Raw genomic sequence first — 14,637 nt, 5'->3', positions numbered from 1 at the left:
GAGGATAAAGAAGTTTAGTAATAATTATTTTTTAATGTAGTTTTCGTGCTCATTAATTTGATAATATACATAGATGTTCAGTATATATATATTTTTACATTTTTTTTATAGCTAATAAAAAAAGACGACTAACGTTAATCGGTTAATTGGTTAACCGAATAATCAAATAAGTCTGATCTGTTTGAATTTTTTGAATTTATAGACTCAGATAATATTATACAAATGGTGATATTCAAGACAACACTTAGAAAGATCATCTGACTGCACTCACAATCATGTGACTTGTCGATCCGGAAATGTGTGCCGGATCAACACTCGATTTAGTATAATTATTTTTGTGCATGCATTTTTTTTTCACCGGAGTTTTTCTTTCTCAAGACAAAATTCTTTTTAAAAAAATGGCAAATAGTATAAATGTTAACACAGACACAGATGAATCAATTCGATGGATCGAGAATGGAATTAAAAATCGTTACATAAATTATCATGATTATAGTGAATTTCAAAATCAAGAATTTGTAGGTAAAGGAGGATTTGGTAATGTGTATAAAACAAATTGGAAGGGTTCCGATACCGTTGTTGCACTAAAATCTTTTAAAGGTACTTGTATTATGAAAGAAATTGTTAATGAGGTAAATGATAAGAATAAAAAAATATCATTTAATATTTGTCAAAAAATAAGTAATATTAATGTTATAACAAATATTTTTCTTTTATAGTTACAATTATTACAGGAGGTTCATTTTCACGCAAATATTATTAAATTTTTTGGTATTACTAAAAGAAAAAGTAAGTAATCATCAACATCAATAAGGCCCACTCTGCAGTGCTTATTAGGTTATCAAAACGTCCCGGTATTTACGGTGTATGCGCTATTTTTTTTCTTTTTTTTTTTACAAACAATTCCCTTCTTCTAATTACAAAGTCCATATTGCTTGTATATTATCTTCAATAAGTGTTGTATCATATTAAACAAAATTTAATTATTAATAATAAATATATTATCATATTTCAGATAATGAGGATAGTATTGATCCAGATTACTTATTTATTCTTGAATATGCTGATAGTGGTACGTTGAGGGATTATTTAAAAGAAAATTTCAGTAAATTGGATTTGAGTACAAAGTTACAATTTGCTATACAAATTTCTGATGCGGTCTCATGTTTACATCAAAAGAATATTATACATCGTGATTTGGTACGTATTTTGTTTTTGATTTTTATTACATTATTATTGATATTAATTTTTAATTTGTAAAAAAAATAGCATTCAAAGAATATATTAGTTCATCAGAACAAGGTCAAATTAGCGGATTTTGGTCTTTCACGTAGATTGGCTGAAGTATCAAATTCTGTCAAGGGAGTTATTGGAATGTTGCCTTATATCGATCCATTACTTTTTAAAGATCAAAAAGAGCCAAAAGAACAAACCAATAATGAACAACATTATAAAGCAAACAAGAAATCAGATGTATATAGTGTCGGTGTGCTTCTATGGGAGATATCGTCTGGACGATTACCGTTTGAATCCTATTATTCACACACATTAATTACGGAGCTTCAAAATGGAAAAAGAGAAAGTCCAGTACCTGGGATGCCCGATAAATATGTTGAAGTTTATACAAGTAATATATTATTTATTTTTATAATAATAATAATTTATTCTTGATAATTTATCATTCGTAATATTTACGACGCTGGTCGTTCCTTATCATTTATGTTATAATCTAATTCCCTTTATTATTTAATTTAAAAATTATTTTAGGTTGCTGGCAGTGTAATCCAGAAGATAGACCAGACATTCATCAAGTATTTTCAGACCTAAAATCACTAGAGAATAAAAATGAAAAGTTGAAATGTAATAATAGAGACGATAATCTTTGTTCATGGATTACTAATATAACTAATTCATTACAAATTAAACTTCCTGAAAGTAATACTATGGAGATAGATGGAAGTTCATTTAATTTCGATTATCACAAAAAACTTATTAACAAACTTTTCTTATTATATGAAAAATTTCTTCAAGGAGGGATTGATAAAGACAATTATATTCAGTTAATTAAACAATATATTACGCCAAATAACAAGAATGAGAATGAAATAATGAATTATTTTTTGGATAATATGGATAAACGACAAAATATTATTCTTCTTGGTGATTTTTTTCGACATGGAATAGGGATCGAAAAAGATGCAAATAAAGCATTTGAATTATATAAAACAGCGGCTGAAAAGGGTAATATTAAGTCGACATATCAACTTGGAGAATGCTATTTTTATGGAGTTGGAGTTAAAAAAAATGTGATTAAGGCATTTGAATTGTATGAAAATGCGGCTGAGAAAGGTGACGTTAACGCGTTAAATAATCTTGCGTATTGCTACCAACATGGAATTGGCATTATAAAAGATGAGATTAAGGCATTTAAATTATATAAAGAAGCAGCTGAAAAAGGTGATATTATTTCAATGAATAATCTTGGAGAATGTTATCAACATGGAATTGGAACCGTAAAAGATGAAATTAAAGCATTTGAATTATATAAAGAATTAGTTGAGAAAGGGCATGTATATTCAATATATGATCTTGGGTATTGTTATGAAAAAGGAGTAGGAACTGAAAAAGATGAAATTAAAGCGCTCAAATTATATGAAGAATATGAAAATAAGTTATAGTAATTTTTTTCTTAATAGATTTTGATATTTTAACATTTATTTGAAATATGTGTGGAACATTTTATAGAATGACGTATTTAGGGAAATTAGGTTTTAAGAGAATTATGTTGTAACATTTTTAATAGAACTTTACAGTAATTAGATTCAGAAAATATATAATTAAATGAAAATAAGTAAGTATTTCATGTAATGATGTTTTACATTTAAGTAAAAAACAATTGTATTAATTTTTCATCATAACATAATTCGGTGTAACAAATGGAATTATCTTTATTTCTTTGTCGGTATGTTTAAGTTCGATATCAAAAAATTTTTTTTTTTTTCAAAATTAACTATCTAAAATGTATATTAATTCGTTTTTATTAAAATTACTGCTTCGTATATACTGTATTAATCCGTCTACGCGTTGAGATTTAATATCAAACGTTTCCTATTTCTATTAGATTTTGAGTATTTTATTCGTACGGTAGATGAATAATTAATTAATTATACGAAATTAACGATTTTTGAGCAGAAATTTTTAATAAAAAATAAAAATTTAACGTTAACAAGGTAGTTGAGTAATACATTGACGTATATTTTAATAATTTTTTGTTCAATATATATATACATACACGTTTCTTTCTTTGGTGTTATTAATTAATCTTTTGTGATTCAATCAGGTAAAATTCTTACTGCCTCCTCAATATAGAGATAATGATTTTATTATTGAAAAGGAATGATGTAATTTGAATTCTGAATAAATAATTTAACACCATATGTTAAATCGTATTTATCTATTGTAAAATAATTAACTTCAAAAATTGTGTCGGTAAAGGAGGAAAGAAAAGTAGCCAATATGACAGATTACATAAATGAATACAGTCAAACCTCTATGTACCGATCCCCGATGTATCGATAATTTCCTGTATCGATAAATTTCATTGTCCCGTTTCACGTATAATAAGAAAAACCGCGTTGTATTGATATTGTATAATTTCGCGATGGAACGTATGCCGATACTTTTCTCGGTCCCTTTGTAACATATATTACAGCTGATTTCATAATGTACGGGACACCTAATAGTTTACCGAGAGACGACTCGGTACATTCGGTAAAACTCGGTAAAGTTCAGAATAAGGTAAAACCATATTGTTAGATTCGGAGCACTGGTCCGAACACGGTGGTGTAGTTTTTATTTATTCTGAGTTATACCGAATCTTACTGAGTTTCTCTCGGCATGGGGTGTCTCAATATTGGGCTTCAATCCCTATATTGAAATTAAAAACTTTTAAGTAGAGAATTTTACTAAAATTTAGCGTTTCAACAAGATAGTTGAGTATTTCTTAACGTATATACTAATTAAGCTTTTTAATTTTTTATTTAATAGAATGAACATATTCTGAAACGTTATTCGTAGTTTCTTTTTTTTTAGTGTGTTACTGATAACTTTCAAGTTTCAACTTTCTTAAAAAAAAATAAATAATGTGTATTACATGCGATTGTGTTATTTATTAAAGAGGAGTGTTGTAAATTGATATTTATTCCTTTAAACCTAGTTATAGCGTTCCATATTAGTCCTAAGATCGAAAAAAGAAAAATAAATAAAACCGATATACTGTATTTAAAAATTAACGATATTAATACATCCGACCAGAAGTGAACCGGCCTAGTATGTAGTTAAATATTTTTTATTTTTGATGAAAGAAATTAACGTATTTTAGAACAGCATAATCTTACGGACATTAATGTCCAAATAAGAATATATCTTTACTGAGTCCGGTCCGATGATCTTTCTGAGTCCAGTCATGTTAATTTTTAGCACAGTCATATGAATTTTGATGCAGACCGAATTTAAACTTTAATCGGACTTTGCTACTATCAGACTGAGTTAACTTTTCTGAGTCCTGTGATTTTGATCGATCAGACCGACATGACCGATCTACATTTTATTTTTTTTTCTTGTATTTAATAATTAGTTGTAGATTTAAATAAATATTTTATACAATAAAATGCAAAAATTAAAAGTAACAATGCTTGCATCTTAATTTTATTGAAACAAGAGGGACCTTGCAATTTATGCGAATACATTTTGCATTAGCTTATTACAAAATCTACTACAACTATTATCCCATTAAATATTTATATTAGTAAAAATGATTTTTTTTTAACTCTCATTATAAAGCGAATAGCAAAAAAAAATCGCGTAGATCAAGCTTTATAATCAATCGGACCCAAGTAATTTTAAGCGAATAACTGGACCGCATGGTCCGATGATCCGGACCCAAATTCACATGACTGTGCTAAAAATTGACATGACTGAACTCAGAAGGATCATCGGACCGGACACCGTAAGGCATAACCTTCCAAATAACCACCATAATTAAATGGTACATTTAGCATAATGATTATTTGGACACCAATGTCCATTTAACTATGGTGGTTATTTGGACATTAATGTCCGTAGTTATTTGGATATATATAAAAAAAATTAACCGTACCGTACTGTACTGGCTCTAATATATATAATATATATAGTACGGTACGGTACGGAATTTTTGAAAATTTTTGGAAAAATGATCTATGTAATCTAATTTTTCTCTCAGTTTGGTTTGATATTTTAATGGACACGGGATAGGCATCATGATTTTTACGTCGCAGCTGTGAATCACAATAACATCATTCATGGTACTATAAGTCACGGCCCATACTGTATATAGTACTTTCAAGTTTTGTACTGTATGATTTAAAAGTTATCTATTTTAAGGAAAAAACTCATACCAATCATGGATTGCAGGACTAAACTATGATAGTTTAACAGTATATTAAAATGACTCAATTTAAAAAAGTTCTTCAGCGAATCACTGTTCCCTATAAAAAATTTTTATCCGAATATTTCCATGGCTTTCGTAAAAATTCCGTGAAATGATACATTCACGGATATCCGTGTTAAAGAGATGAAATTTCCATGATTTAAGACTATAAAACATGGAATTATAAAACACGGATCAACATTTTTTACAGGGTTGATAATTGTAACTCGCAAAGGTCTTTGTGGGTTTCGCTTATTTTTTTGTATAACATTCCATTGAGTGAACAATAATGTCATAATTTCATTTGTTTAAAAATTAGTATTTATTTTAGCGTTGAAAAAGAGGACGCGACGGGCACGTCAATGATTAATATCATATGAAAATGGGCTTGTGATTAAAAAAAAATTAAAATAGATAAAATAAAACAAAGTAGTTGTATAAGCTTTTTTTTAAAGAAATTATTTTTACTGCGTACGACCGTAGTTCTTCGATCCGGATAAAAACCGTTATCCGGATAAAATAATTATTTTATCCAGATGAAAATAGTTATTAAAATAAAATTCGGGTTAAAACTTATTATTTTTAATTTTCAGTACTATGATCACATTCGTAGCATTAAGAGCTTATGAATCATAGAGTTCTGATCATTAGTTCCCGAAATACTTTAAATTATCCGAAACTTACAATCCGGATAAAAATCCGTCGAAATCCTGAATAAAATCCGGATAAACCGGACTCGGATCGAAGCACTAAAGAAACTTTTATCTAAAATATTTCTCACGATTCTTTTTTATTTCGTAAAATCTATTGTTGGTTTTCTTATTAATGTAATAAAGATAATATTTTTATTGTATTAATAAAGTCTTTTCAAAACTTGATAGTTCTACTGCATATAATAAAAGAATAATAAACTTCGCAGAAAAAATACATGGTGAGAAGTTTATTAATATATTTACTGCTTTTTACGTTACCGAAAATTTTCTTTTTATTTTATCGATTGTTAAACTTTGATACTTGAAAATTATGATTATTAAAAAATTTAGTTTCAAAGCAAATAAACGTTATATTTTCCAAATAAGCAATCCCTACATTATATTAATATTACAGTATTTGATTAACGTTATATTTGTCATGATAAAATAATATGAACAATTTACCGAAATCCGAGCTGTTGCAAACATCAAAAACGAAACTATTGAACGAAAGCCCGCACAAGCAGACAATATACATTTTATATACGCTTAATTAACTAGGATCAAAAGTTTCTTATAATATGACCGCTTTTATCCAAGTGGATGGCAACTCTATAAAGATAATTAAGAATATATATTGCGATCAAATCACTGTAAAACAAATTAGAATGATGTAATAAACACCTTATTAAAGAGTTCAAGTTTTGTGGCTATTATGTTTTTGGAAGTATATAAATAAATATTTTGAATATTTAATTTCCATTAATACTTATAAAACTAATCCATTTTCCTATGCCTTAAGGATTCACATTAACGGCATATTATCTAAGATTGAAGTGAATTTTTAATTCTATTAGTAGCATTTTCCTTATATTTGTCTTCTTTAACCATTATAATTATATTCCACATGAAAATTACACTTTGCATTTCTCATTAAATGTAGTGAAACTTTACCGGGTATTTTGCCGCTATGAGGGTAAAATTGTGGTGCGAGTATTTTAGATAAGGGAGTTTTTAAATTTCTAGAGCTTAAAATTGGCAAATCTGCGATTAAATTTGTTAAGGACTAGAATATAGTTGGCTGAATTTTACTGTATTTTTTTCGTGATTTAAAAAGGAATTTCAAATACAATTATAATATATATGAGCATCTTAAATTGCATGAGTCATTGAGTCATTACATAGTAATAAAAATATGTAAAATATCCTTGTGAAAATAACGGATTTACAAAAATCCCAACGATCAGAATCCTAATATTCATTATCCCGACACTTAATATCTTCATGAATACAAAAATTTTAAAATAATTTATTAAATTTTATTCAGTATATTAATATCCAAATGGTGCATTTTTATTTAATATGAAACTGAAACTTATTTTTTCTAATAACATTGAATAATAATCCACGAAATATTTTAAAAATCTTTACATATTAATAAAAATATATAATTGTTACTTAATTTTGCGACGTATGGATAAAAAATATTAATTTTTATAATAAAAACATTAATACTTGTAAAACATTTTAAAATTATTGCAAATTAATAAAAATATTAGTTGTTACAAAGTATTACAAAATCATTACGTCTAAAAAAAAAATGATAATGTAAAAAATAAGTGTCCGTTTTGTAAGAATATTTAAAGTTTTTATTGAAAAAAATAAAAATATTCATTTTAATCATTTGTCAAAATAAAGATCAATCAATCTAAATGTGAAGTAAATTTATGTTCCCCGGGCTTTTCTTTCTGATGTTTTCAATATGGTGTGAGTAATAATCAACGTGGGAGATGCGGTATTTGATTATGAAAAAGGACTATTATCGTTACTGCTTTTTTAACGTATTTACTATATTGTGATTGGGTCGATATAGTTGGCACATTAATCAGAATTAAAAATATAAATCATAATCCCCTGTCGCACTAAGTGTCACTCCATGCTAATTTTTTGAGAGTAATTGATTATGTTTATAAATGGCCGAAAACCTTCGTTTATTTTCATAGATAACCGGGAAATCCCTAATTTAAAAGTACTGTTTAAAATGTCAATAAAAAGGAGAATTAAAATAGTTAATCACGCACATGTTATATTTACTACGGTTTTTTCCTTCTGGGGGAAAACCCTATTATCCCCAACTCCCTATAATCCTTAAACTTAACAGTTTGACCCACAACTTGTCCAACACCTCCCACAGCGGTCTATATAACTTAGAAATGAGACGAGAGATAAAGACATTTCTTTATAAAAAAAGATATGATGACATCGATGTTAAATAATGTCTCGCTGGTTTACCAATCATAGACAAACTGACGAGCTGTCATACCAATATTCCAAGAAAATAACAAAGTGGAATACCATTGTCTAATAAATCTTTAATAAATTGTTTAAATAGTAATGCTTAGTTTGCTATGTCACTATGTCAGGGGTAATATAGAATTTTCTCCAAACTTATGGCCTATAGGTATGGCAAAAATTAAAATTAAGACTTTAATCAACTTTTTTGCGCTAATTTCGAAAAAATTTTTTGTCATTACTTCAGCTACCGCTAGTGCTTGAATACAATCACCTTTGTTAACCACAAAAATGCCGATGACCAAAAGATTTATAGCACACTATTAATAGATAGACGGAGAAATTACTTCGATTTCAACAGCAGTAAATTATAACAATGTGATGTAAACATTTTTATTATTTGAAAAATAAGGGAGTTAAGTTGTGTTAAATTATGTGAGAACGTGAAATTGCATTGAGTACTTGGGTTTAAGGTCAGGAAAATTTTTTTTAGTCACGTCAACCGATATTTATTAATAAACCTAATTTCAACGAATATTGTCATATAATAGTTGATATATATCAGATATTGGAATTTTACAATGAATATATATCTTATTTATTTATTGGTCTAATATCAAATAAAGAGTTAAACTAAAAGGACTAAAACTAAAAAACAAAAATAAATAACTATTTTATATCACATAAAAACAACCATTTTATTTTTATTTAATAAACCGGATGCAAAAGAGAACTCTACGTCATTTTAATTTGTGTGCCATGTTCGTGGCGCAGCCAGCGCAACGAAAATTCATAAAGAGAAAATTTTTTTTAATAACATATAACTTCAAAAATTACTAGATAAATGTAATTTCGACTGCTCTTCAAGTTTACTTAGAGCGATAAAGGCGATTTTGAATAACATTATTGACTTATTTAACAAAAATTTTTCTTTCTCGAAATCCATTTTTTTGGAAATGATCGACAAAGACGGTAAATCAATCATTTATATGTAAAGTTAAAATCGGCATTCGTAACCTTCTTCCGAATCCTAAGTAAACTTGCGGAACAGGTGAAATTACATCTACATTATAAGTTTAATAAAAGCTCTATATCGAAGAAAAAAACCTTAATGATGATTTTTTAAAATTTGCTGTGCCACGAACCTGGCACACAAAAAAGGTGTGCTTTGTGAACTACCCCTGAAAAAAAGTGCCTTGTGATGAATAAAAATCTTCCCCAGTATCATCGCCACAAAAATTTTACACCCACGTGACCTTAAAAATTTGTCACCGGTGTCACACCCTTCTTGTTTTCTACTGTAATTCCAGGGACTATTTATCACGCCTTATTTGTCACATGCTTAATTTCTTAATGCCGGCCAAAAATCACGTGGGGTTGAAATTTTTTGGGGTAAATATGAATAAAATGGGTGATCACGTGAAAATGCTCTTTTCACGGGAAATTTCTTTGTGTAGCCAGGTTTGCTGATTGTGGCGCAACAAAATAATAAAAATGTTACTACCTAGGTGTAATTTTTGCTGCTCTGCAAGTCCTACATAAAGCGACAAAAGCGGTTTTAAATGTCGTTATCGACTTATTTGGCAAAAATTTTTCTTTTCGCTAAATCTATTTTTGGAAATGATCGGCAAAGACGATAAATTAATCATCTATATGTAAAGTCAAAATTGACATTCAAACCTTCTTCCGAATCATAAGTAAACTTGCAGAGCAGGTGAAAAATTACACCCACATTGTAAGTTTAAAAGCTTTTATGCCAAAGAAAAAAATCCTTAATGACGGACCTTTTTTTGAAAATTGAACTTGCACAAAAAAAGGGGGGTGCTTTATTTATATTTACTTCACCTTATAAGTCGATCACATGATTCGTATCTTTATGTGAAACACTCCATTCATGTATATCAGGTAGTACATAAATGCATAATAAAGTAGTATACTCGTATTGTTCGTTATCGTCATATTTAACTATTCTTATAGAAAATATGGAAGGAAGTTCCAATAAAAATATAGACAAACAGATTCAATGGTTTAAGGATGGTATTACTAAAGGCTACATTAATTACTACGATTATACCGAATTTAATAATGTTAAAGTTATCGGCTGTGGGCATTTAGCAACATACGCCAAGCTACTTGGAAGAATTCAAATACTGTTGTTGCATTAAAATCTTTCAGCAATAATAGTCTTATTATGAAAGAAATTATTAATGAGGTACATAACATTTTGTTTAAATCTTGTCAACTCTTGATATTTTGCTAAATAAAAATTTTTTTTTATACATAGATAAAATTATTACACAGAGTTAGTTTTCATACAAACATTATTAAATTCTTTGGTATTACCGAAAGAAAAAGTAGGTATTAATGATGCTGATTTTTATTTAATAAAAATCAAATTTATTGATAAACTACTAAATTTACCCTTATTTTTTAATTTAGATAATGAAGATAATATAGAGTCAAATTATTTACTTATTCTTGAATGTGCAGATAGTGGGACATTGGGAAATTATTTAAAAGTCAATTTTGATAAATTAGATTGGAAAATGAAATTGCAGTTTGCTATTCAAATTGCTGATGCAGTATCATGTATACACCAAAATGATATCATTCATTGTGATCTAGTATGTATTTTGTTAACCACGATTTTTATTTAAATATGTATTAATTTGATTTCTTTTATAAAATAGCACTCAGATAATATACTCATCCACCAGAATACAATAAAATTAGCAGACTTTGGACTTTCACGTAGATTGGCTGAAGTATCAACTCAAAAAGATATTCTTGGAATAGTACCTTATATTGATCCACAACATTTTCAAGAGCAAACAAAAAATGATACTAATGGTTACCACTATAAACCAAGTAAAAAATCAGATGTGTATAGTGTTGGAGTACTTCTATGGGAGATATCATCTGGTCAAAAGCCGTTCAAATCTTATGATAAATTTTATCAAAAACCAAAATTAATAATGGAAATTATAAATGGAAAAAGAGAATCACCAATTCCTAATACACCAATTGATTACATTAATATTTATATAAGTATATATAACTATTAATTTCAGTATCTTGTATTTAATTTATTAGTATAAACTAATTTAACTTTAATTCCAATATATTTAGAATGTTGGCAAAATAATTCAGATGATAGACCAGACATGCAAAAAGTATTTTCTGACCTTAAATCAATCAAATTGAATACAAATGAAACTAAAGCATTTGAATTATACAAAGAAGCAGCTGAAAAAGGTGATATTATGGCCATAAAGGATCTTGGAAATTGTTATCAAAATGGAATAGGAATTGAAAAAGATGAAACTAAAGCATTTGAATTATACAAAGAAGCAGCTGAAAAGGGTCAAATTGATGCAATACTAAATCTTGGATATTATTATCAAAATGGAATAGGAACTAAAAAAAATGAAACCAAAGCATTTGAAATATACAAAGAAGTAGCTGAAAAGGGTCAAATTGACGCAATACTAAATCTTGGATATTGCTATAGAAATGGAATAGGAACTGAAAAAGATGAAACCAAAGCATTTGAATTATACAGAGAAGTAGCTGAAAAAGGCAGTACTAGTGCAACAAATAATCTTGGAAATTGTTATGAAAATGGAATAGGAACTGAAAAAGATGAAAATAAAGCATTCGAATTATACAAAGAAGCAGCTGAAAAAGGCAACATTTTTGCATTGGGAAATCTTGGGAATTGTTATTTTTATGGAATAGGAATTGTAAAAGATGAAAATAAAGCATTTAAATTATACAAAGAAGCAGCTGAAAAGGGGTCAAGTCGATGCAATACTAAATCTTGGAAATTGTTATCAAAATGGAATAGGAACTGAAAAAGATGAAACTAAAGCATTTGAATTATACAAAGAAGCAGCTGAAAAAGGCAACATTTTTGCATTGGGAAATCTTGGAGATTGTTATTTTTATGGAATAGGAACTGAAAAAGATGGAACCAAAGCATTTAAATTATACAAAGAAATAGCTGAAAAGGGTCAAATTGGTGCAATACTAAATCTTGGAAATTGTTATCAAAATGGAATAGGAACTGAAAAAGATGAAACTAAAGCATTTGAATTATACAAAGAAGCAGCTGAAAAAGGCAACATTTTTGCATTGGGAAATCTTGGGAATTATTATTTTTATGGAATAGTAACTGAAAAAGATGAAATTAAAGCATTTGAATTATACAAAGAAGCAGCTGAAAAAGGCAACACTATAGCAATAAATAATCTTGGATATTATTATCTTAATGGAATAGGAACTGAAAAAGATGAAACTAAAGCATTTGAATTATACAAAGAAGCAGCTGAAAAAGGTGTTATTCATGCATTGAGAAATCTTGGAACTTGTTATCAAAATGGAATAGGAACTGAAAAAGATGAAACTAAAGCATTTGAATTATACAAAGAGGCAGCTGAAAGAGACAATAGATAATCTTATAAATTGTTATAAAAATGGAATAGGAACTGAAAGAGATCGATATAATTAAAATAATATAAAAATCAACAAAAAAAGATGATATTTGATAGAATGGTTATCTGAATTATCAAATTCAAATTAAACAAATTAAACTTAACCTAAATTACCATTTTAATCTGAATTACTACTAATTTCATACTCCACAAAATGTTTTGAAATTTTAGATTTAAATACATGGATTTTCCTATCTATCAATTATCCTGTGAATTTTTCAATTTTTCATCGTTTATCAATTATATTATATACCATGGTTAAATTTTTTATTACAAAATGTATTTGATTGCAAAAATTATTTCCTACTACATTGTTCTTTATATTATTATTTTTATAATTAAAATATAATAGAATTTTTATTTTGTAAGAATATTTATAGTTTCATTGAAAAAGGGAATTATATTCATTTATCAAAATGAAAATCAACCAATCTAAGTGTGAAGTAAATTTGGTCATTCAAATGTTTTCTGGACATTTTTTTTCGATGTTTTCAGGGGCCTGGAGACGGGTGAGGTTAAAAGGGAAGCAATAATCAATGTAGAAGAGGCAGTATTAATTTTAAAAAGGACTATTAGCAACGTTAGGATAATATTTATTATTTTTTGATTGTCCAGTGACGTCATAATAATTTGAGATATATTTAATTTGTGATTGGGTAGATAATATTTTGACATACTAACGGGATTGTACTAATTAAAAAAGTGAAATTGTAAAGCATATACTTTCGCAATTTTTTGATTCAAGAATTGTTAAATATTAAAGAATACAAATAACTTTGTATTTTAGTGCGTTTTAAAATATTATTAAAAGTACTACCAATATAGCGTACTAAATTATAAATCATAGCACTAATTGTCACTCATGATTTTCATACTAAATTTTTTGCAAACAACTAACTATGTTTATAAATAACCAGAAATCTCTAATTTTACAAGCACTGTTTAAAATGCATTATAAAAAGAATTAAAAATCACACATTTATATTTAATGTATGCTTCTGGAAATTACTAATTTATTTCGTGTGAGGAAAATTTTTTTCATTGGAGAAAAACCCCTATTATTCCCAACTCCCATAAATAATAATACTAATGAAATATTTTATTTTAATTATTTAACTACTAGCTGCAACCTGTTGCATTGCAACAGAATTGATAAGTAGTACTTCGACCCATATCTGGACCAACCTTGATTGATCCGGATTTTTTTTTCTTTCGGATATCCGGATTTCACGGGTTTCATCCGGTTTATAATCCGGATGAAAATTATCCGGTTGAAAGAATGAATTTTCTATTAATTTTTTTTTTACATAGCACCATATCTAAATTTTATGCATCGATCATTTCTTATCACGTGACATCGTTAAATTTTCTGATTTTTGAATAAATATGGCGTAACTTTATGTACCTATTATGGAGCTTTTAAAGAGCACGTACTATGCGTATTTTTTCCTGCTCTACGACTTTACTTAAAAGTCAAAGTAGGTTTCTGTTTCATATTTCGTTTTTCACTAATTTTATTTCATTTTTTTTTTAGATATTTTAGTTCTTTTAGTTCTAAAATTAATAAAGGTATGCTTTTTTCTATTTTTTATTTATTTTTTATTTCGTTTTTATCTTATATTTCGTTTCTTACTAATTTCATTTTTTTTTACTTTATTATTTGTTTTTTATTTTTTACTTGGTTTCCTAT

General features: G+C 27.5%; 2 protein-coding genes across 2 annotated transcripts; both read left to right on the top strand.

Annotated features, from left to right (window-relative positions):
- Positions 1 to 359: 359 nt before the first annotated feature.
- On the top strand, positions 360 to 3,224 carry OCT59_021361 (uncharacterized protein). The gene is made up of 5 exons (XM_025309905.2): positions 360 to 632; positions 720 to 789; positions 1,016 to 1,200; positions 1,270 to 1,627; positions 1,768 to 3,224. Exons 1-5 carry the CDS (start codon positions 399 to 401, stop codon positions 2,676 to 2,678), a joined length of 1,758 nt encoding a protein of 585 aa, XP_025188242.2. The 5' UTR covers positions 360 to 398; the 3' UTR covers positions 2,679 to 3,224.
- Positions 3,225 to 10,645: 7,421 nt separating this feature from the next.
- Positions 10,646 to 12,909, top strand: OCT59_021360 (uncharacterized protein; the record flags this gene model as incomplete). The annotated part of the gene is made up of 6 exons (XM_066149822.1): positions 10,646 to 10,666; positions 10,739 to 10,808; positions 10,894 to 11,078; positions 11,145 to 11,502; positions 11,584 to 12,255; positions 12,302 to 12,909. The coding sequence occupies 6 exons, from the start codon at positions 10,646 to 10,648 to the stop codon at positions 12,907 to 12,909; spliced, it is 1,914 nt and encodes a 637-aa protein (XP_065990689.1).
- Positions 12,910 to 14,637: the final 1,728 nt, after the last annotated feature.

Source organism: Rhizophagus irregularis, chromosome 3 (assembly GCF_026210795.1).
Source record: "Rhizophagus irregularis chromosome 3, complete sequence".
Classification (NCBI taxonomy): domain Eukaryota; kingdom Fungi; phylum Glomeromycota; class Glomeromycetes; order Glomerales; family Glomeraceae; genus Rhizophagus; species Rhizophagus irregularis.
Note: the sequence above shows the minus strand (reverse complement) of the source record. Positions and strands in the feature narration are given on the sequence as shown.

Excerpts from the sequence above, each read along its gene's own strand:
- OCT59_021361 (XM_025309905.2), top strand. The coding sequence starts at position 399 with ATGGCAAATAGTATAAATGTTAACACAGACACAGATGAATCAATTCGA. Across the intron at positions 1,201-1,269 it reads ATATTATACATCGTGATTTG|CATTCAAAGAATATATTAGT; the intron begins GTACGTATTTTG and ends TAAAAAAAATAG. Across the intron at positions 1,628-1,767 it reads ATATGTTGAAGTTTATACAA|GTTGCTGGCAGTGTAATCCA; the intron begins GTAATATATTAT and ends AAATTATTTTAG.